The sequence below is a fragment of the Mustela nigripes genome, chromosome 1 (genome assembly GCF_022355385.1).
Source record: "Mustela nigripes isolate SB6536 chromosome 1, MUSNIG.SB6536, whole genome shotgun sequence".
Classification (NCBI taxonomy): Eukaryota; Metazoa; Chordata; class Mammalia; order Carnivora; family Mustelidae; genus Mustela; species Mustela nigripes.
In genome coordinates, this window is record NC_081557.1 from 40,960,739 (window position 1) to 40,981,848 (window position 21,110).

The 21,110-nt window shown below is 34.8% G+C and overlaps 1 protein-coding gene across 2 annotated transcripts in view; it reads left to right on the forward strand.

Annotated features, from left to right (window-relative positions):
• Window positions 1–21,110, forward strand: part of SBF2 (SET binding factor 2) — a 474,622-nt gene that overhangs the window by 251,658 nt on the left and 201,854 nt on the right. For both annotated transcript variants that reach the window (XM_059408436.1, XM_059408445.1), the window contains exons 7-12: window positions 7,356–7,488; window positions 8,763–8,871; window positions 10,979–11,092; window positions 15,442–15,519; window positions 16,631–16,744; window positions 17,634–17,762. In XM_059408436.1, coding sequence (XP_059264419.1) covers window positions 7,356–7,488; window positions 8,763–8,871; window positions 10,979–11,092; window positions 15,442–15,519; window positions 16,631–16,744; window positions 17,634–17,762 — 677 coding nt within the window. The remainder of the gene's footprint in view (window positions 1–7,355; window positions 7,489–8,762; window positions 8,872–10,978; window positions 11,093–15,441; window positions 15,520–16,630; window positions 16,745–17,633; window positions 17,763–21,110) is intronic.

The following is a 21,110-nucleotide window of genomic DNA, read 5'->3' on the forward strand; positions in this document are numbered from 1 at the left end:
AATTGATTCAACCTGCTTGAACCAGGGCACAGTGCTATTAATTCAAGGAAGAAGTAACACTTCTTTGAGTAGACCATTTTATATAGATTTGACTTCTGAAAGTATGTGTCAAGTTTTACATACTCAGAAATATACTAGATGAGTCATGATGGGAAGAAACTAGAAACAAAAAAAATAAAATTAAAACTGAAAGGACACAGAAGCAAACTCTACTGTCTTTCAGATGAAAAACCTAACCACACTGAAGAGGAAAAACTACTCACAATAACCTATGTACATAGTATTTGACTAACCTCAGTTTTGGACAGATTTGAGGAGAGAATTTCTTTTTTTATTTTTTTCTTTTTTTTAAAGATTTTTAATTTATTTACCAGAGAAAGAGAGAGCAAGCAAGTACACACAAGCAGGCAGAGAGGCAGGCAGAGGCCGAGAGAGAAGCACGCTCCCCGCTGAGCAAGGAGCCCGATGCGGTACTCGATCCCAGGACCCTTGGATCATGACCTGAGCTGAAGGCAGCGGCTTAACCCACTGAGCCACCCAGGCATCCCTAGGAGAGAATTTCAAACAAATTGTGAGCTCCTTTTAGTTAGTATGGTGTTTTGAGTTAGAATGGCTGAAGAAATTTTTTAACGATTTTACATGTAATGTAAGATTTAGCAGATGAATAAATATGTTTGTTACTGGTATCCAGGGTTCTCACTGGAAGGGACACACAAATATGTATTAGAGTCAGTGGGGAGATCCTGTAGGAATAGATAGGAATTGTGTGGAGATGTGCCTGGTTGGCTCAGTTGGTTAAGTGCTTGACTCTTGATTTCAGATCAGGTCATGAGCTGATCTCAGGGTTATGAGATCGAGCCCTGTGTCAGGCTCTGTGCTGAGCATGAAGCCTGCTTAAAATCCTCTCTCTCTCTCTTTCTTTCCCTCTTTCTCTTCCCCTCACTTAAAACCACCTCCCCACCCCTCTGGCACACACTCTCTCTCTCTCTAAAACAAACAAAAAAATTGGGAAAGTAATGGTGTGAACTTAGGATTTATATGTATGTATGTATACATCTAAACATGTCTGTTTATATGCATATATATATGTTCATATATTTGTATATGTATGCGTGCGTGTAGTTGTGTGTGCATGCCTATATTTCTTATGTTTATCTACAGAAGTGACCCAGGAACAAAGACTCCCAGTAAAAATGATCTAACATTACCCTAATACTCAGAATTTTGATCCTTTTTTTTTTAAGTTTTTTTTTTTTTAATTCTAGTCAGTTAACATACAGTGTAATACTAATTTCAGGTGTACAGTATAGTGACTCAACCATTCCATACAATACCCATCACAGCAAGTGCCCATTTTAATCCCCATCACCTTTTTCACCCATCTCCCCCACCCACTTCCCCTCTGGTAACCATCAGTTTGTTCTCTGTAGTTAAGAGTGTTTTTTTTTTTTGGTTTGCCTTTCTCTCTCTTCCACCCCCCCCCCATTTGTTCATTTGTTTTGTTCTTACATTCCACATATGAATGAAACCATATAGTATTTGTCTTTCTCTGAATGACTTATTTTGCTGAACATAATACTTTCTAGCGGAATGCCTGGGGTGGATCAGTCGTTAAGCATCTGCCTTTGGCTCAGGTCATGATCCCAGGGTCCTAGGATTGAGCCCCACATTGGGCTCCCTGCTTAGCAGGAACCCAGCTTCATCTATGTCATCGCAAATGGCAAGATTTCAGTCTTTTGATGGCTGAGTAATATTCCATGGTGTGTGTGTATATATATATATATATATATATATACCACCTCTTCTTTATCCATTCATCAGTCAGTGAACACATCTGGGCTCTTTCCATAATTTAGCTATTGTTGATAATGCTGCTATAAACATCAGGGTGCATGTATCCCTTCAAATTAGTATTAGTATTTTTTTAATCCTTTGTGTAAATACTTAATAGTGAAATTGCTGGATCATAGGGTAGTTCTATTTTTAACTTTTTGAGGAACTTCCATGCTCTTTTTCCAGAGTGACTCTACCAGTTTGCATTCCCACCAACAGTGCAAGATGTTTCCCCTTCTCCTCACCAACACCTGTTATTTCCTGTGTTAATTTTAGCAATTCTGACTGGTGTGAGGTGATCTCATTGTAGGTTTGATTTGTATTTCCCTGATGATGAATGATGTTGAGTGTCTTTTCATGTGTCGGTTAGCAATCTGGACATCTTGTTTTTAAAAATGTCTATTGCTGTCTTCTGCCCATTTTGTAACTGGGTTATCCATTTTCTGGGTGTTGAGTTTGATAAGTTCTTTGTAGATTTTGGATACTAACCCTTTATCAGACATGTCATTTGCAAATATCTTCTCCTGTTCTGTAGGTTGCTGTTTAGTTTTTTGATTGTTTCTTCACCTGTGCAGAAGCTTTTTATCTTGATGAAGTCCCACTAGTTCATTTTTGCTTTTGTTTCCCTTGCCTCCAGAGACATATCTAGTAAGAAGTTGCTATGACCAATGTCAAAGAGGTTACTGCCTGTGTTCTCCTCTAGGATTTTGATGGTTTCCTGTCTCACAATTAGAACTTTCATCCATTTTGAATTTATTTTTGTGTATGTTGTAAGAAACTGGTCCAGTTTCAATCTTCTACATGAGGCTATCCTGTTTTCCCAACACCATTTGTTGAAGAGACTTTCTTCTTTCCATTGATATTCTTTCAAAGAATATTCTGTCAAAGATTAGTTAACCATATACTTGTGGGTCCATTTCTGGGTTTTCTGTTTTGTTCTATTGATTTACGTGTCTGTTTTCATGCCAGAACCATTCTGTCTTGATGATTATAGCTTTTTAATAAATCAAAGTCCAAAATTATTATGTCTCCAGATTTGCTTTTCTTCTACAAGCTTGATTTGGCTATTTAGGGTCATTTGTGGATCCATACATATTTTGGAAGTGTTTATTTTAGGTCTGCAAAAAATGTTGTTGGTATTTTGATAAGGATTGCATTAAATGTGTAAGCTGCTTTCAGTCGCATAGGCAGTTTAACAATATTTTTTCTGCCAGTCCATGAGCATGGAATGTCTTTCCATTTCTTTGTCTTCTCTTCGATTTACCTAATCAGTGTTCTATAGTTTTCAGATCGTTTACCTCTTTGGTTAGGTTTATTCCTAGGTATTTTATTGTTTTGGTGTAATTGTAAATGGGATTGATTCCTTAATTTCTCTTTGTGCTGCTTCATTATTGTTTTATAGAAATGCAGCAGACTTCTGTACATTGATTTTTGTATCCTGTGACTTTTTTGAATTCATATATCAGTTCTAGCAAATTTTTTTTGGTAGAGTCTAACATTTTCTACACAGAGTATCATGTCATCTGCAAGTAGTGAAAATTTGACTTCTTTTCTGCCAATTTATATGCCTATTATTTCTTTTTATTGTCTGATTTATGTGGCTAGGCCTTCTAGTACTGTGTTAAATAGTGTGGTTGGAAGTGGACATCCCTGTGTTGTTCCTGACTATAGAGGAAAAGCTCTCAGTTTTTCACCATTGAGCATGATATTAGCTGTGGGTCTTTGGTATATGGGCTTTATGATGTTGTGGTATGTTCCCTCTATCCCTACTTTGTTGACTGTTTTTATCAAAAATGGATGCTGTATTTTGTCAAATGCTTTTTCTGTATTTATTGAGAGACTTGTATGGTTCTTACCCTTTCTTTTATTAATGTAGTGTATCACACTGATTGATTTATAAATACTGAACCACCCTCACAGCCCAGGAATAAATCCCATTTGATTGTGGTGAAGAATTGTTTTAATGTACTATTGGATTTGATTTGTTAGTATCTTGTTGAAAATTTTTGCAGCCATGTTCTTCAGGCATATTGGCCTGTAATTCTCCTTTTTATCGGGGCCTTCACCTCAGGTCATGATCTCAGGGTAATGGGATTGAGCCCAGTGTCAGGCTCTGCGCAAGTCAGCTTGTCCCTCTCCGGTTCTGCCCCTCCCCCTGCTCTTGGATGTGCATGTTTGTGTGCTCTCTCTCTCTCAAATAACTAAATAAGTAAAATCTAAAAAAAAAAAACAAAAAAAACAAAAACCAACTCATCAACATGCTAAAAGGTTCATACACCATAGTCAAGTGAGATTTATTCCTGGGATGCAGTGATAGTTCAACATAAGTTGTTCTCTTTAACATGGTTAATTGATGGTAGGCAAGTTTTATCTCAGTAAAAAAATTTTTAAGGTTGTAATAATGTTTCATATTGAATGAGATTAATGAAACATAACAACTACGTGGAGTATCTAATCCTAGAACAAATGCTAACCATAGGGAAAAATTTCTAAAGAACAATATTGTGGCCAAAGAAATCTTGAGAAAGAAGAAAGCTGGAGGCATCATGCTTTCTGATTTCAAACTATGCTACAGAGTTATCAAAATATGATACTGGCACAGAAGCATATACATCAGTGGAATAGTCTAGAGTCCAAAAGTAAATCCATCCTTGTTTGGTCAGTTAATCCACAAAAATGGAGGCAAGAATATACATCGGGAAAAGATAGTGTTTTCAATAAATGATGTTGGGAAAAGTGGACAACTTCATGCAAAGGAATGAAACTGGACCACTTTCTTACAGCACATAGAAAAATAAATTCATGTTATTAAATACTTAAATATAAAACTTGAAACCATAGAGCTCCTAGAAGAAAAATTAGGCAGTAAGCTCTTTCACTTTGGTCTTAGCTGTATTTTTTTTTTCTTTTATTCATTTCCTTAGCCAAGGGCAACATATTTTGGCTGATTATCCTTTTACATTTATTTGTATGTAGTTTCTCTCAGTCTGAGACGTGTCCTTATTTTTTAATGTTATTTTTTCACAGAAATTTTCAATTTAAAATAATGGAATTTATTCATCTTTTGATTTATGATCTGTCTATTTTACACTTTTCCTATCTGAATTTTTAGAGATACTCTGTGACATCATTTAATGAAAGTTTTAATATTTCTTTATAGTGATTCATGTCAGCTTTCAGAGAGCTTTCAGAGAGCTTTTTACTGAAATGTTTTTGAGTGACCACTATATAGTCAGTGCTTGGTGGGGGTATACAACAGTGTATAAGGCCCAGTGTTATCATTGAGGGACTCACATTTTAATGAAGAGGATATCAGGGACAATGAAGAACAGAAGAAGCAGAGTTATCAAAATGAAAGAAGTGTTCTAAGAGCTCAGGTAGTTTACTATTGATCATGCAAGTGTGAGAGATGGCAACTGGGTTGGAAATATGAATGTAAAACCATAAAGATATTTTGGCATTGTGCTCAGACTTCATCTAGTAGTCTGGTGTCTTCAAACATTTTTAGCATCAGAACCCTGACTTCAAAGGAAATTAATGGTAGCAACTATAATAATTATAATAATAATCATAATATCAGCTAATGTAGTTTGATTATTTACCATGGTACCATGCTGAGAATTTCATGCAATATCTCATTTCTTCTTTATAACAACCATATTAGATAGGTCTTAAAATTATCCTCATTTGGGGGTGCCTGGGTGGCTCAGTTTGTTGAAGCCTCTGCCTTCGGCTCTGGTCATGGTCTCAGGGTGCTGGGATCAAGCCCCGCATCAGGCTTTCTGCTCAGCAGGGAGCCTGCTTCCCTTCCTCTCTCTCTACCTGCCTCTCTGCCTACTTGTGATCTCTGTCAAATGAATAAATAAAATCTTAAAAAAAAATTATTCTCATTTTACCAACTGAGGCTCACAACAATTCGTATATAAAATAGGTTGAAGCAAAGGTTCTCTTCATAAATTGCTTCTTTGGAACAGAATACATTTGAAAATACCCAAAAAATGGGGAAGATACCGAAGGGTTTGAATCATGAAAGTGGCATAATCAGAATAAGGACTGAATAAGGACTGGATTAGAGAAACCAGTTATGAAACTCTTACATTAATCCATATGAGGTAAAATTAAAAACATGAATTGTGAGTTCAGATGTATCATATGAGATAAGTTGGGAATGATAAAAGAGGAAAGCAGTTAATAATGGGCCAAGAAGAAATTTGCATGCCTCATGTGAAGGGACAAACCATGGTAAAGGGAGTTAAAGGAAGTATTTTACCTTAGAAGACTAATAGTGACTCTTTTTTTTTTTTTTAAGATTTTATTTATTTATTTGACAGATCACAAGTAGGCAGAGAGGCAGGCAGAGAGAAAGAGGAGGAAGCAGGTTCCCCACTGAGTGGAGAGCTCAATGCAGGGCTCTATCTCAGGACCCTGGGATCACAACCTGAGCTGAAGGCAGAGGCTTTAACCCACTGAGCCACCCAGGTGCCCCTAATAGTGACTCTTGATGTAGTGGGTCCATGTCATTAAGGTTCAACTGATATTAAAAAGAAAAACGATTCAGTAGTAAATAGGAGAAGATAAGAAACTGTATTTATTTAACTTTATTTTATTTTATTTTTTAAGATTTTATTAATTTATTTGAGAGGCAGTGAGAGAGAGCATGAACAAGGAGAAGGTCAGAGGGAGAAGCAGACTTCCTTTGGAGCCGGGAGCCCAATGCGGGACTCGATCCTGGAACTCCAGGATCATGACCCAAGCCAAAGGCAGTCATCCAACCAACTGAGCCACCCAGGCGTCCCTATTTAACTTTAATTCATTAAGTATGAATGCTATATTTTCTAGTGTTTCTGCTAGAAAAATAGAAACAGGACTTACAAATTCTGTACTAGGAGAGGGGATAAAAGACGATCCAGGATAATTATTAATCATTTAGAAAAGGGGGAAAAAGGTAGAACAAATAAAAAGTATTAAATAAGATACTGTATGTATGTATATATATTGAAACAATCACTGTAAGTCAATTAAATGATCTACTTAAAAGATGAAGGTTGTCAGACTGGATTTTTTAAAAATGTCAACTATATTTCCAAGAAGTAGAGAAAGGTTGAAGTGAAAAGATGGAAAAAGACATACCAGGAAAATTTCAACAACAAAATTGGCATGGTTATATTAACATCAGACAAATGGACTTTAAGGGGGAAAAAACTTATTTGAACATTGCCAGTATGTAAAACAGGAATTTAAGTACGGTCCATGAACATAAAGTTGAAAGGAAAGTAATAAGTGTATTTCCAAACAGCTGATATGTTCAATGATTGTTACATTGATTTGAAGAATAAAGACAAACAAAATGAAAGTTTGGGAAAACAAATACTCATAGGTTATATGGAATTTATAGTTTAAATAGTTTTCTTTAGAGATTTCAGAAATACTGGCTTTTCCATTCCATGTCATTCTTTGTCTGTCTGTTGACAACACATATAAAATGAAATGCATTTGGTAAGCATTTGCTCTTGTGTTTTCAGGAATTCAAAATGTCCTCAGCCTCTTTTGTGCAGTTCTCACAGAAAATAAGGTTCTCTTCCATTCTGCAAGTTTCCAGAGACTTAGTGATGCTTGCAGAGCCCTGGAATCTTTAATGTTTCCTCTTAAATATAGGTGAGGTTTTTAACTTGATTCTTTAATTTGTTCCCAAATTCTGCATTATTTATTGATGATTAGTTGCAATGTCATAGCACAATAGTTTTGAACCACAAGGGCATATTTTACAAAGTTATTCTATACACATGATTCTGATGGAAATCTAACCTAGAATTTGGAAATTTCCCAAGTTGTTCATTACTGAGTGTTGATTAATTTAGTGAAAAAATAATTTGAATCGTATTGTCAGCAACATTTAATTCTCTTTGAATATAGTTAGTGATAAAGGTCTTAAGTTAGTTTTGTCTGATTATTTGATATTAAAGAGTTATTAATTTTTAGGAGTTATAATGGTACTATGGCTATATTAAAAAAGATCCCTTACCTTTTTTCAGATACCTACTAAAATATTTAAGTATAAATGATATGATGTCAGGGATTTGCTTCAAATAATATAGTAGGGGAGAGAACAAAAATGAGTAGAAACATATATGAGACCTTCCACTGATAATTGTCAAATCTGCTTTGAATACATGAGGCTTACTTTTCCTTTTTCCTCTTTTTTCTGGGGGAGATGGTGGATGTTAAAATTTTCCATTGTAAAAAGTAAAAAACAAAACATCTAAACAGTGATGCCCTGATAGTGTTATGAATAAAATATTTTCTAACATCTGTTTTATGAATTTGATAGTCAAACCATTCTGGAAACTTAAGTTCATACAAACTAGAAAAAAATTTAGACCGTTTCCAGGTTTTATTTAAAAAATTTTTTTGTTTGTTTGTTTTAAACTATGTGCCTTTCTTAACCCCTAGATAAGAGAACATTCTAGGCCTTAAATTTTTGTACTCTGCCTTTTGGAGTGAATTCGAACATCAGGTATAGAAAATGGAATTTGAATGATTGTTTTATTTAGACAAATCATTATCAGTATTGAGGAAAAGGGCCCATCAGGGAGTCATTGTTACCTCCTAATATCAGATTTTCATGTAAGGAAAAAATATTTTCAAGCAAGATTGACAAACCTAAGGAGACTTCTTATCTCAGAGGGATAAGGGAGGGTTCCATTTCCTGGGTTCCATTTCCTTTTTATCTTTTTCTATCTGATCATCTCTTTCACATGAAGGTTTTTTTAACCTTTCTTTTTAAAAATTTAATATGAACAGCCATGAGAACATTATTGATAATTTCTAAATGTAGGTATTCTGAAATTCGTACCACATAAAAATGAAAGAAAATATGATTGTGTTATGAGAAAACTAATATATCTCACATATGCTTTTATTATTTCTAGTTATCCTTATATTCCCATTCTCCCGGCTCAGCTACTGGAAGTTCTAAGTTCCCCAACACCTTTCATTATTGGAGTACATTCTATCTTTAAAACTGATATCCATGAACTTGTAAGTATTCATCTTTAAAGTACAGTTATTGAGGCCAAAATCTTATCATATTTTTTGAATCCTATAACATTTCTACTAATTACTATTTTCAGATCTGTTGCATTCCCAATAGGAAAGATTGGCTGAAAGAAAAAACATCATTGAAAAATACAAATATATTAGTTTCTTCTTATAGCAAATATGGAAGATCTACAAAATGAACTTATTAATAGTTTTATATGCTCTTTGGCATATTATTTTTATCTTTCTGTATTCTCCATCTTGTATATGAGAAAGGAAGATGAAGTAATCCGTTAACTTGTATTCTATTTATACTTTTGTTACAAGTGCAATGATATATTCATATTTTGAAATGAGACTCTGTCAGTCCTGAGTGGCTGGTAGCTAAAAAGCCAAAAGCATTTGCAAAAGAGTGAAGGGTTATAGTTAAATATGAACCCTTCGGTATGAGCTCCATCAAATTATTCTTTTCTTAATGCCATATGAATAGAAATACCAAAGAAGAAAGGAATGTTCTATATTTAAGCCGGTTCTAGAATAATGTGTTTACTTCTCTGTACTGAAATTATTTAAGAGGGACTGTCACAAAAAAATTGTGCTTCAGAGAAGGACATCCAGGATTGTCAAGACTTTAGGGACTATATCCTGTGAGACCCTTAAGGAAATTTTCTCAGGTAATAACCTGATACTGTTTGATAGCTAAAGATAAATACTGAAGTGACTGTTGTAGGAAGGTTCATTTTTTGTAATTCTGAAAAGTTGAAAGAAAATTGGTGGATGTGGTGGCTGTAGAGACAAATTTCTCCTCAGTGGAAAAGCTTCCAACTATTAGAACTGCCCTATGGTGAAGGATGGCTTGCCTTATGTAAGGAATATAACCTCAAGTACTGTAAGTGGAGTGCAAGGAGCAAATTCCATGACACTTTCAGGGAGTTTAAGAAAAGTGCTTTACTTAAAGGTTGGGCTATATGACATCTTCGATCCAGAGAGTCTTCAGATTCTGAAATCCTACTTTTAGTTTTAGTTGCCAATGGAGGTAGCTCTGTTGGTACTTATACATAATTATAATTGTAATCAAATCATAGGTGTCATTAAAACTGACAGTTCAACATTGTAATTATAAACAAGACCCTCATTCATATACTAATTATTTTCCTACCTTTATATGTTGATATCTAATTCCTATTTAACTTTGATATCACCATATAAAAATATGTATCAAATCAATAAACATACTTAGTAAAACCCAGTTTGTACTAATTAGAAGCATACCCATCTGGTTGACAGGTAATTTTGTCCCTCTAATATAAAGTATCTGGAGGTAAGACAAGCAAATGTTTCAAAAAATAAGTTTCTTAATTTTTGATAAATAAATTAGAATGATTTTCAAACCTATTATCAACAAAATAACTTCAGCAGTCTTGGCTAGTTTCTCTGTTATATTTTTATGTAAGTTATTTTTAAGTAGACTCATAAAATGCTAAAAATCAGTTTCTTTCTCAAGCACCCAAACAGTACCATTTTGATTTATATCAGTTGCTTTGGTTGTTAACTCTTGTAGTAAGTACTATATTATTTAGAATAGAGCTAAACTACTATACCAAAGCTTCCAAAATACAGTGTGGAATTTTATTTAACACTCATGCAGCAGTCCATAGTGCTGTTCCATTATACCAGACCGGCTTACTCCATGAACTCATTCATGGTCCAAGCTTCTTTCTTTCTTGGTTCTGCACCAGAGTTGCCTAAGGCATTGGCATCATCTGAATGTTCAAGGTTGGGTTGTTGGGTACGTTATAGTTTCAGCCTTAGGAAAGAAAAAGCATAGGAGAGCCTTCCATCCCCTCTAATTTGAATACCTGAAATTGTACACATCACTTCTGACATTCCATTGACAGAAACTTAGTCATGTGTCACACCTAATTTCAAAGGAAGCTAAGAAATACGTGGTAGCTGGGAAGTCATGAACCCAGTATTCTATTGCTATGGACAGTCAAGAGTATTTTCCACACCTGATTCTTCCCATTTTGAATTAATGAAGGTCAGATTAATTTTCTTAGCAATAAATACATTCTATTAATTATTGATTAATTTTTATCTCCTTTAGCTAGATGTAATCATAGCAGATTTGGATGGAGGCACTATAAAAATTCCTGAATGTATTCACCTCTCTTCCCTGCCGGAACCACTTCTACATCAGACTCAAGCAGCTCTTTCTTTGGTATGACATTTTTAATAATAATTTTCTTTTGATTTAAGTATAAACTCAGGCAATTGGAATTAGATATCATTGGCAGTAAAATTACTTTAAAAAGAGTTATATGTTCTTAAAACATGAATATATTCTTACGGAATATTTAGAGTAATTCCTTACATATTATCTGAAGAATATACTTTAAATTTTGACTATGTATTTGTTCTACATTCACCGTTTCATTTAGAATATTTATTTAGTAGTTACTATATACTGAATACTGTGTTAGGTATTGAAAATGTACCAACACAGCTGTGAAAATAGACCAGACTGCCTCAAAATCCCTGGTTTCCCTAACATCCCTTATTAGAAGATAGTACCTACTCCTTTTCCTTCAGCCCTCTTGTTGACATCTCATTTCTTTTTGGTAGATGTGCTACTTGCAAACAGTATGATATTGTCTTGCCAATGTTTTCAAATTACTACAGAAATCTGCAACTTATTGATAAATTAAATATCCAGCATTCTTCAAAGTAAAGTTTTAATAAGTCCTGTAGCTTGGCTGTTTCTCACTGACACATTTACTGTTTTTATAGCTATTTTATCTTAGTTGATTTTTTCTTTTTTACAATTTTTTTTTAAGGTAGGCTCAATACCCAGCATGGCATCACATGCCCTACCAACAGAGCCAGCCAGGCGCCTCTTACCTTAGTTGATTTTTAAAATCAGAGCGTTTTATTTTACTGACAAAATTTTAGGTGCCAATTTATTCATTATCAGAAAATTGAAACTTGGGGCGCCTAGGTGGCTCAGTGGGTTAAAGCCTCTGCCTTCGGCTCTGGTCATGATCCCAGGGTCCTGGGATCGAGCCCTGCGTCGGGCTCTCTGCTCAGCGGGCAGCTTACTTCCCCTTCTCGCTCTCTCTGCCTGCCTCTCTGCCTACTTGTGATCTCTCTCTGTCAAATAAATAAATAAAATCCTAAAAAAAAAAGAAAAGAAAATGGAAACTTAGAAATTCTGAATTCTTTTTCAAGTTTCTTCTTTCAAGCTAGAACTAAAGCTTCATATTCTTTAAGTTTTGGTGGGTTTTGTTTTTGTTTTTGTTTTTGTTTTGTTTTGTTTTGAGGGAAGGGGCAAAAGGAAAGGGAGAGAGAGAATCTTATACAGCCTTCAACATGGAACCTGACATGGTGTTCAATCTTAAAACCCTAGAGGTCATGACGTGAGCCAAACTTAAGAGTTGGATGCTTAACCAACTGAGCCACCCAGACACCCCAGCCTTCATATTCTTGAATAATAGTACAATCTGGGAACTGTTTAAAAGAATATTCTTCTTGTGGGGTGCCTGGCTGGCTCAGTTGGAAGAGCATGATCCTTGATCTTGATTTCAGGGTCATGTTTAAGCCTTACATTGGATGTAGAAACTAATAAATAAACCTAAAAAATTTTCTTCTTAAATAGGAACTCAGAAGTCTAGGATTACCAGGAAGGATTTTATTCTTAGAACATTTTCAAATTTGTATTAGTCTTTATATTGTTAATAGCGGCATCTATGGGATGTGAATATTTAGAGAAGACTGACTTTTCCTAACATAATCTAGAATACAAGATGTGATGGAGTGGAAATACTAATGCAGTACCCAGGAGACCTAAATTCTAGTCTGCTTCTTTCCACTTGATACTATTGAGCAAATCACATTCTATCTCTAGGCCTCTGTTTCCTGGACTTTATCTATAGGATAAATGTTGAAAGCATAGGATGATGAAAGAACTGTTTACCAAAGTGAAGAGATGATTTGGGGTCACATGTAGAAATCTTTTATTGTAGTAATTATGTATTTATTATAATAAAAATAACATAAAAACCTATGATATCATCTAAGAAAATACTAGATTTAAATAGGTGTGTTGGGGCGCCTGGGTGGCTCAGTGGTTTGGGCTGCTGCCTTTGGCTCGGGTCATGATCGCAGGGTCCTGGGATCGAGCCCCGCATCGGGCTCCCTGCTCTGCAGGAAGCCTGCTTCCCTCTCTCTCTCTCTCTCTCTGCCTGCCTCTCTGCCTACTTGTGATCTCTGTCTGTCAAATAAATAAATAAAAGCTTTAAAAAAAAAATAGGTGTGTTGATTTAAAGACAATTTAAAGAAAAATACTACTCAATAACTACATTGGTAGTATATAGATATAGTAGAAGTTGAGAAGGTAGTATTTGAATGATTGAGAAAATGTTTAATATTTCTAGAAATTATAAATTTCTTAATCTTATATATGATTACTTAATAATGATGTTTATAGCTATGCAGGGATTAAGTACCAAAATGAAAAAAATATTAAGATTTTAGTTCTTTTTTTTTTAAGATTTTTTTTTTTAATTTGACAGAGGGAGACAGAGATAGCGAGAGAGAGAGGGAACAGGGAGGAGAGGGAGAAGTAGGCTTCCCACTGAGCAGGGAGCCCCACATGGGGCTCTATCCCAGGACCCTGAGATCAGGACCTGAGCTGAGCCACCCAGGTGCCCCTAAGATTTTAGTTCTTTTTTTTTTTTTTTTTTTAAAGATTTTATTTATTTATTTGACAGAAATCACAAGTAGACAAAGAGGCAGGCAGAGAGAGAGAAAGGGAAGCAGGCTCCCTGCTGAGCAGAGAGCCCGATGCAGGACTTGATCCCAGGACCCCGAGATCATGACCCAAGCTGAAGGCAGTGGCTTAACCCACTGAGCCACCCAGGTGCCCCAAGATTTTAGTTCTTAATTCAGTGTCTCCTGGTAAGGATTCTGCTGCACATTGGTATATCTTGACCTGAAGCACCTGTGCCACTAAATTTGGTCAATGAGTTTGGTATGAGTATTCATGTTTTTTGTAGTTGTCAAGCACAATGGTTGATTCTGTGGTACAGTGTAGTTTTGTAAATAAGACATGAAAGCATAGTATATTACCAAACTAGAACCAAAAAGAAATATTCGATGAACTGAGTGGGAGCTTTGACACACAATTATAGGAGCTTCATTTGTTTACTAAATAATTGTGATCAAATGGCAACACAGTACTTGAACTGTATAATAACTGATAATTTTTTAGATATGAATTATACTGTATTATTATATTGTAGTAATGATTGGGTAATTGGGTTATAAATACTGTCAGTATTTTTAGTGTCGATTTTAAGTATTGTTACAAAGCCATGTAAGTAAGGATTAATGTATAATAAAGTCCCCTTTAAAATTTTGCCCAGTACATTTCCTACAGTTGAGCTTTGTGGCCATTCAGGAGCCTTAACAGAACTGGATACCTTTGATAAGTTATTTAAGCATTCTTGAGCACTCCCTCATCTGGGGTTGACCAAAGTATTTTCATCTATTTTAAGTATACTACCTAAACCTGAGTATTTGAAAATGATTCTGCAAAGATAAAAATTTGCTACTTACTGATGAAATTTCATCTTTTTCTCTGTGTTAAGTCTTGCATAGATCTTCTTTACCTACGTGTTCCCCAGCCTGCTCTTCTTCAAAGCCTAACTCAACTGTTACCGTTTTTTTTCCCAGCTTTCCCTACATTGACTTACTTGATGTTTCATATATTAATCCTTATATATTTATAGTACTTGCACATTGTTTTGTACTTTTACCCCTCTAGACCCTGAGGCTCATAAGCTTATTCACTTGGTTGTCACATTTCAGTTAATTAATTAATAAATTTTAAATTACACTAATAAACATAAAAACGAATGCTTGGGGATGCCTGGGTGGCTCATTCGGTTAAGCCCTTGCCTTTGGCTCTTGATCCCCGGAGTCCTGGGATCGAATCCCACATCGGGCTTCTTCCTTGGCAGGGAGCCTGCTTCTCTCTTTGCCTCTGCCTGCCACTCTGCCTGCTTGTGTGCTCTCTCTCTCTCTGACAAATAAATAAGAAATAAATAAATAAAATCTTAAAAAACAAACAAATGGTTGCTTAACATTCCAGCAATATAGACAAATAACACTGCCCTAGACTGTTCCTGTTCCCTTCCCAGAGGTAACTAATATTTTATAGTTTAGTGTATATTCTTCAGAACACTATATTTTCATTTATATATTTAGTGTGTGTGGAGAGATATATACATATACATCAATAGACTAAGAGAGCAATTTAAGGTTTGTTTTACTTTTAAACAAATGAAACCATTCTTTTGTGTGTTTTTCTAGAACATGTTCATTAAATATTTTATCTTGGAGATCTTTCTACAATAGTACAGAGTTGCCTCAGCTAACTGCATTGTTTCCTGAAAGAAATGTATTGTTGTTTATTTACTGACACTTTTTCATCTTAGTACTCCAAGTAGGTTAAATAATAGATTTTATTGATACCAAGATTTTGAATGTAACCAAACTTCTTTGCTTTAGATTCTACATCCAGATTTGGAAGTAGCAGATCATGCTTTTCCCCCTCCACGAACAGCTTTATCCCACTCAAAAATGCTGGTAAGAAGTTTAATATTTAAATGTGGTATTTTAAAATAGAACTGTACTGTCATCTGTAGGGTTGTTAAAGAGGCTGAGTGTAGCGAGAGTCAGATGTACAGCCTAGTAATAAATGTACCAGATTAGAAATTAGAACTCTCACTCACTGATCTTGTGACCTGCTCTCAGAGGGGCCAAAGAGCAGCACATTGACTGGAATGGGGTACAGCTAAGACTTCCCCTAAGGAGGCAAGAGTAAGTGTGGGTCATAGCCTGGAAAACTATGCCAAGTATCAAATTGAAAGGGCCAAGCAAGGATAAGGGGGAAGCTTACAAAAAATGGAAACAGATATTGTTGACAATGAGAGAGTCGAGTTTGAGGGGTAGATGAAAATAGTTCCAATTAGAAGCCGTAAGTAAGAATTAGTATATAATAAAGACCCATTTAAAGTTTTGCCCAATGCATTTCTCAGAGTTGAGTTTTGTGCCCAATCAGGAGCCTTACAGAACTGGATACCTTTGATAAGTTATTTAAGCTTCCTTGAGCATTTCCTCATCTAAGGGTTGACCAGATAAATCTGTAAGTTTCCTTTAATTTCTAAAACTATGATTTTATTAAAACCTGAATTATCAATAATCAGTCATACCTTATTAATATAGAAATAGATTTTTATAAGTTGGATAAACTTTAGAAGAATTTCATAAGCTTTAAGATACAGTTTTCTGAGATTTTTTCTATTTGTGACTTTTATATATTATACATATATGTATATGTGTATATATAAATTTTTTATATTTGATGGATATAAAAATCAAATGGCTTGGGAAAGGTGTTCTTCTCTAACTTGGTGAAGGGGAGACTCTGACTTTTTCTGAGAGGAAATTGGATATACTAGAGACAAGTTTTCTTTGGTTCACTTGAAAAAAGAACTATTTAACAGCTTACCCTGTTCAACAGTGGGATGGGCTAGATGCCCACCACTCAGGGCTGTCATAAGTAAGACTTATGTGTAGGAAGTGCAGACAGATGGATTGAAGAATCTCTCAAGTTCTTTTCAACGTTTTGTCTTTGTGATATTTCATTTTTTTAAAGAAATTCAGTTACCTAACTTGTTTCTTCTTATATTTTCAGGATAAAGAAGTACGTGCAGTTTTTCTTAGGTTATTTGCACAACTTTTCCAAGGGTATAGATCATGCCTACAGCTTATAAGAATTCATGCAGAACCAGTAATACATTTTCACAAGGTAAGATGATACATTACCATCTTGTATGTGTCCAAAACATGGCCTCTAATTTATAAAACAACTTGGTTGTCTTTTTTCTTAGCCATGACCTTAGTTTATCAAATGTGGTTCTTTTTTAAGTCTCTGCTTTTAGATTAGGTGATGATTTTTTTTTTCATGTTTTATCTTCTTTTTTTAAAATTTTTTTAAATTTTTTATTTTTTTATAAACATGTATTTTTATCCCCAGAGGTACAGGTCTGTGAATCGCCAGGTTTACACATACTTCACAGTAGGTGATGATTTTTAATGACACTATGGAACCAACATGTTTTTCTTTAGAGTTTGTTAATTTAATTTTAAGTTGTTTTTTCTCTTCCTTTTTTATGATTTATTTAGTTATTTTGGAGAAAGTTATTAAAAGTACAAAAATTAAAATTCAACTCTAAATTGGTTTTTCTTTTCTTTTCTTTTTTTAAAGATTTATTTAGTTATTTTTGAGAGAAAGAAAAGTGCATGTGGGGCCAGAGGGAGAGAGAGAGAATCTCAAGCAGACTTCCCACCGGGTGCGGAGCCCAACTATGATCTTACCACCCTGAGAAAATGACCTGAGCTGAAAGCAAGTCAGCTGCTTAGCCACCTGGGCCTCTCATGCATGCCTAAATTGGTTTTTTTTTTTTTTAATTGTGTGTTAATTTTTTATTTCTTCTCCCCTCATTTATGGACAAACTTATTCTTATTCTTTCTAATACATGTACTATTTCAGATATCAAAAGAGAGAGAATGTATTTTATAACAACACATTTATGCATGAAGATATTTATTCAGGCTTTGATCTTTCTATTTTTGTTTTGACCATTCATCTATTACTAAGTGATAAATTATTCATTTCTCTTTTTCTTTCTTTACAGACAGCTTTTTTGGGGCAGCGTGGTTTGGTTGAGAATGATTTCCTCACTAAAGTTCTCAATGGAATGGCATTTGCAGGTTTTGTTTCAGAAAGAGGTCCTCCGTTTAGATCCTGTGATCTCTTTGATGAGGTATAGTTTTTATCAAAGGAGTGTATATTTACAGTCAAAATTGGACTAGGGGTTAAAAGTAAAGAAGTAGTTTTTTTAAATTAAATTTAATTAGGCAACTTATAGTATATCATTAATTTCAGAAGTAGTGTTCAAGACCATTAGTTACATTTAACACCCAGTGCTCAAAATCCTAAATATATTATAAATTGAATATCAAATAATCTAAGTGTTATTTATTATTATGCTTATTAGATCTTGGTATTTATAATGTGGATTTGAAAAATTAGGAAACTATAGGATGTCACAGAAGTACATAAACATCTTGAACAAATGAATTTAAATAGTTTATTAAAATCTTTTTGAAAAAGTGACAGTGATTATATAAATAAAACTCTTATTTTTGAAGGCAGTAATACAGGGATTCCTTTATCAGTTTCACAGAGAGAAAGGTCTAGGTTTAATATATAGGTATGTTATTTCAAACTGCAGTTACATTTAGTCTGTTAGTGTTATAGAGCCATAGTTTGGCTTAGTGGCATTCTTTTTTTAAAATTGTATTTTATTAAATTCAATTAATTAACACATAATGTATTATTAATTTCAGAGGTAGAGTTCAGTTATTCATCAGTTGCATGTACCAACCAGTGCTCAGTACATCACGTGCCCTCCTTAATGTCTTATCACCCAGTTATCCCTTTCTATCACCCACCTCTCCTCCAGTAATCCTGTATGTTTCCTGTAGTTAAGAGTCTTTCATGGTTTGTCTCCCTCCCTGATTTCATCTTATTTCCTTTTCTCCTCTACATCCTATGAACCTCGCTCAGTGGCATTCATGCTAATCAATAATCAACATTTGCCTGTATCCCTTAGGAGATCTTAAATGTATGGGAGGCAGATTTTGTTTCTGTCTTCAAGGAATTGGCCATATAAAGGGAAAATTTAGGACAAATGTCACTCCAAATAAGGATACTATTTTGTGTTAGTTGTGATTTATTTTAACACATCTTTCCATTTATCATTTAACTGCATTTATAGCAGCTCATTCTGGTGGGTAGAACAATGAATATTATTCCCATTGCAATTTCTAAAAGGGTACTGTATTGGAACCAATAAATGTGAAAGTTCTGTAAAGTGTGTAAAAAGAAAACACTCTTAGCACCCAAGATAGTAAAGAATAGTAATAGTGATTATGTTTTCCTGCAGGTGGTTTTATTTTGGTTTTTGTATTTATTTATTTATTTATTTATTTATTTATTTGACAGAGAGAGAGAGAGACAGCAGGAGAGGAAACACAAACAGGGAGAGTGGGAGTGGGAGACGCAGGCTTCCTTTTGAACAGGGAATCCAATGTGGGGCTAGATCCCAGGATCCCAAGAATCATGAGCTGACCTAAAAAGGCAGATGCTTAACCAACTGAGTGACCCAGGCACTTCTAGGTGGTTTTTATTTTGTATAGAGAAGACAGGAATCAAGGTCTTAAAGATCCTTAGAAGGATCTTTTTTCTACAAAGATTGTTAAGTAATTACAGATAAGAATGAAAGAATGGGCACATGCTGTAGTTCTGAGTATGGAGACCTGCACCAAAAACTTTAGTTAATAACACCAAGCATATGAAAATGTAGGAGAGATTGCCCCATGGTAAGCAGTTCTTTCTGTTCAATTACTAATCACTGATTCCCTAGTACCAACATTTAATATGATTGATCACTATCTGATGTTAGTATACGTCAGCTTTTATATCCTGAACTAAGTAATTGATACATAATGTTTTATGGAGTTATATGAGATGCTCTCCAAGGACCTTTCTAGCTCTCACATTTTATTAGTCTCTGAAGCATTCTGAAAAGTAAAATTGGTTTATATATCCCCCATTTTTCCTATCTGAATTCTCTTAGTAACTCCTTCTGGCAGCTTCATCACAACTATTAAGTCAGAGTGATTGCTTACAGTAAACTTGTTTGCCATAATCTCTGACTGTTTTTGTAAATCCTTCCCTTGCTTGGAGTGTTGTCCCTCTACCTTTCAGGCTAACCATGGCTTCCTATTTTTCATGCTCTGCTCTTACCTCACCATTTCCTCCAAACTTTCCCAGAGTAAATGACTCTGAAAGCCACTCGGTCTGTATAAAGCTTTATGTTAGGTCTCTAGCTTTAGGTGGCAACTTATCATTTATTATCTACATTTATGTATATAAGATACACATATAACCTCTTGATTGGAAATGACGATAAGGCAAGAGCTAAGTTCTACTAAGTCTCCCCTTAGCATTCATCCAGTTCTGTTTTCTGCCTACAGTTATGATTTTTGGTGTCTATTTGATGTTACTTAAAAGCCAGTGGTTATATGTCTATTTGAGTCAAAAGGCCTAAAAGCAATGAGATGCCAGACCTAAATAATTTCTCACGGGTCATTTAATTTGCCTGAAATACATTTTTAAAGAAAAATAGCATTTGCTCTTGGGGAAGGGATCCATGTTTTCATCTAATTTAGGGCGGCCTACCACACTGAAGATTTAAGAGCCTTTAAGAGGCAGCCTGCATTGTGTGTTGTCTTGTCCCCACACTCCCATCACGTAGGCCTGTTAGAAGGAAAGATATATTTGCCTTTGTTTGACAGTCTCTGATTCCTAGCCTAGAATAGGTGAAGTCAGAGTTTTATATGTTTGTCTGCTTCAGTGAATCTGTTTCTAGAAGGAAAAGTCCTATATTATACCCTTTATAAAAAAAAAATCCATCTTTTACTCTTCTTTCCCATACTCATTTTTTTCTGGTCATTATTCTTATCTCTGCTTGAAATGGATACACTCACACAGTTCTTCCAGTAAATTAGTTTAGTAGGGAAATGAATTAGAGTTATATAATTTGAGAACTGGAAGGAGGCCAAGGGTCATTTTGTTTTTCCATCTGATTGTAGAGATGAAGAGACTGAAGCTCAGTAGTTTTAGTGATTTGTTCCAAATCACAGTGTCAACAGAGCTAGGACTAAAGTCTGAGTCACCTGATTTAGTCACCTGAACATTTAGTTCATGTTTTGTGAGTTAGGGAAATGTTTGGAGACTTTCTCATCATCTGAAATTCTCCGAGTGAGAGAATTCTGAAAGGCCTCCGAATGAGGCCTTTCAAATGAGAGGTTCTCTCTCAGCTTTAGAAATGACTTTTTCTAAGAAGAAATAGGGCCCCAAATCATCAAGGATAGACCACCAGACCATCCAAGGATTCAACTGATTCTGTAACTCTAGAATAGAGATGAAACCCAGTAAAAATGTAAAATACTTTGTTTTAATAATAGCATATATTTTAGATGCTTTTTGAGTTGCAAATTGTAAGAAATTATCACATAGTTTTCTCATTTAGCATATTTTGGAG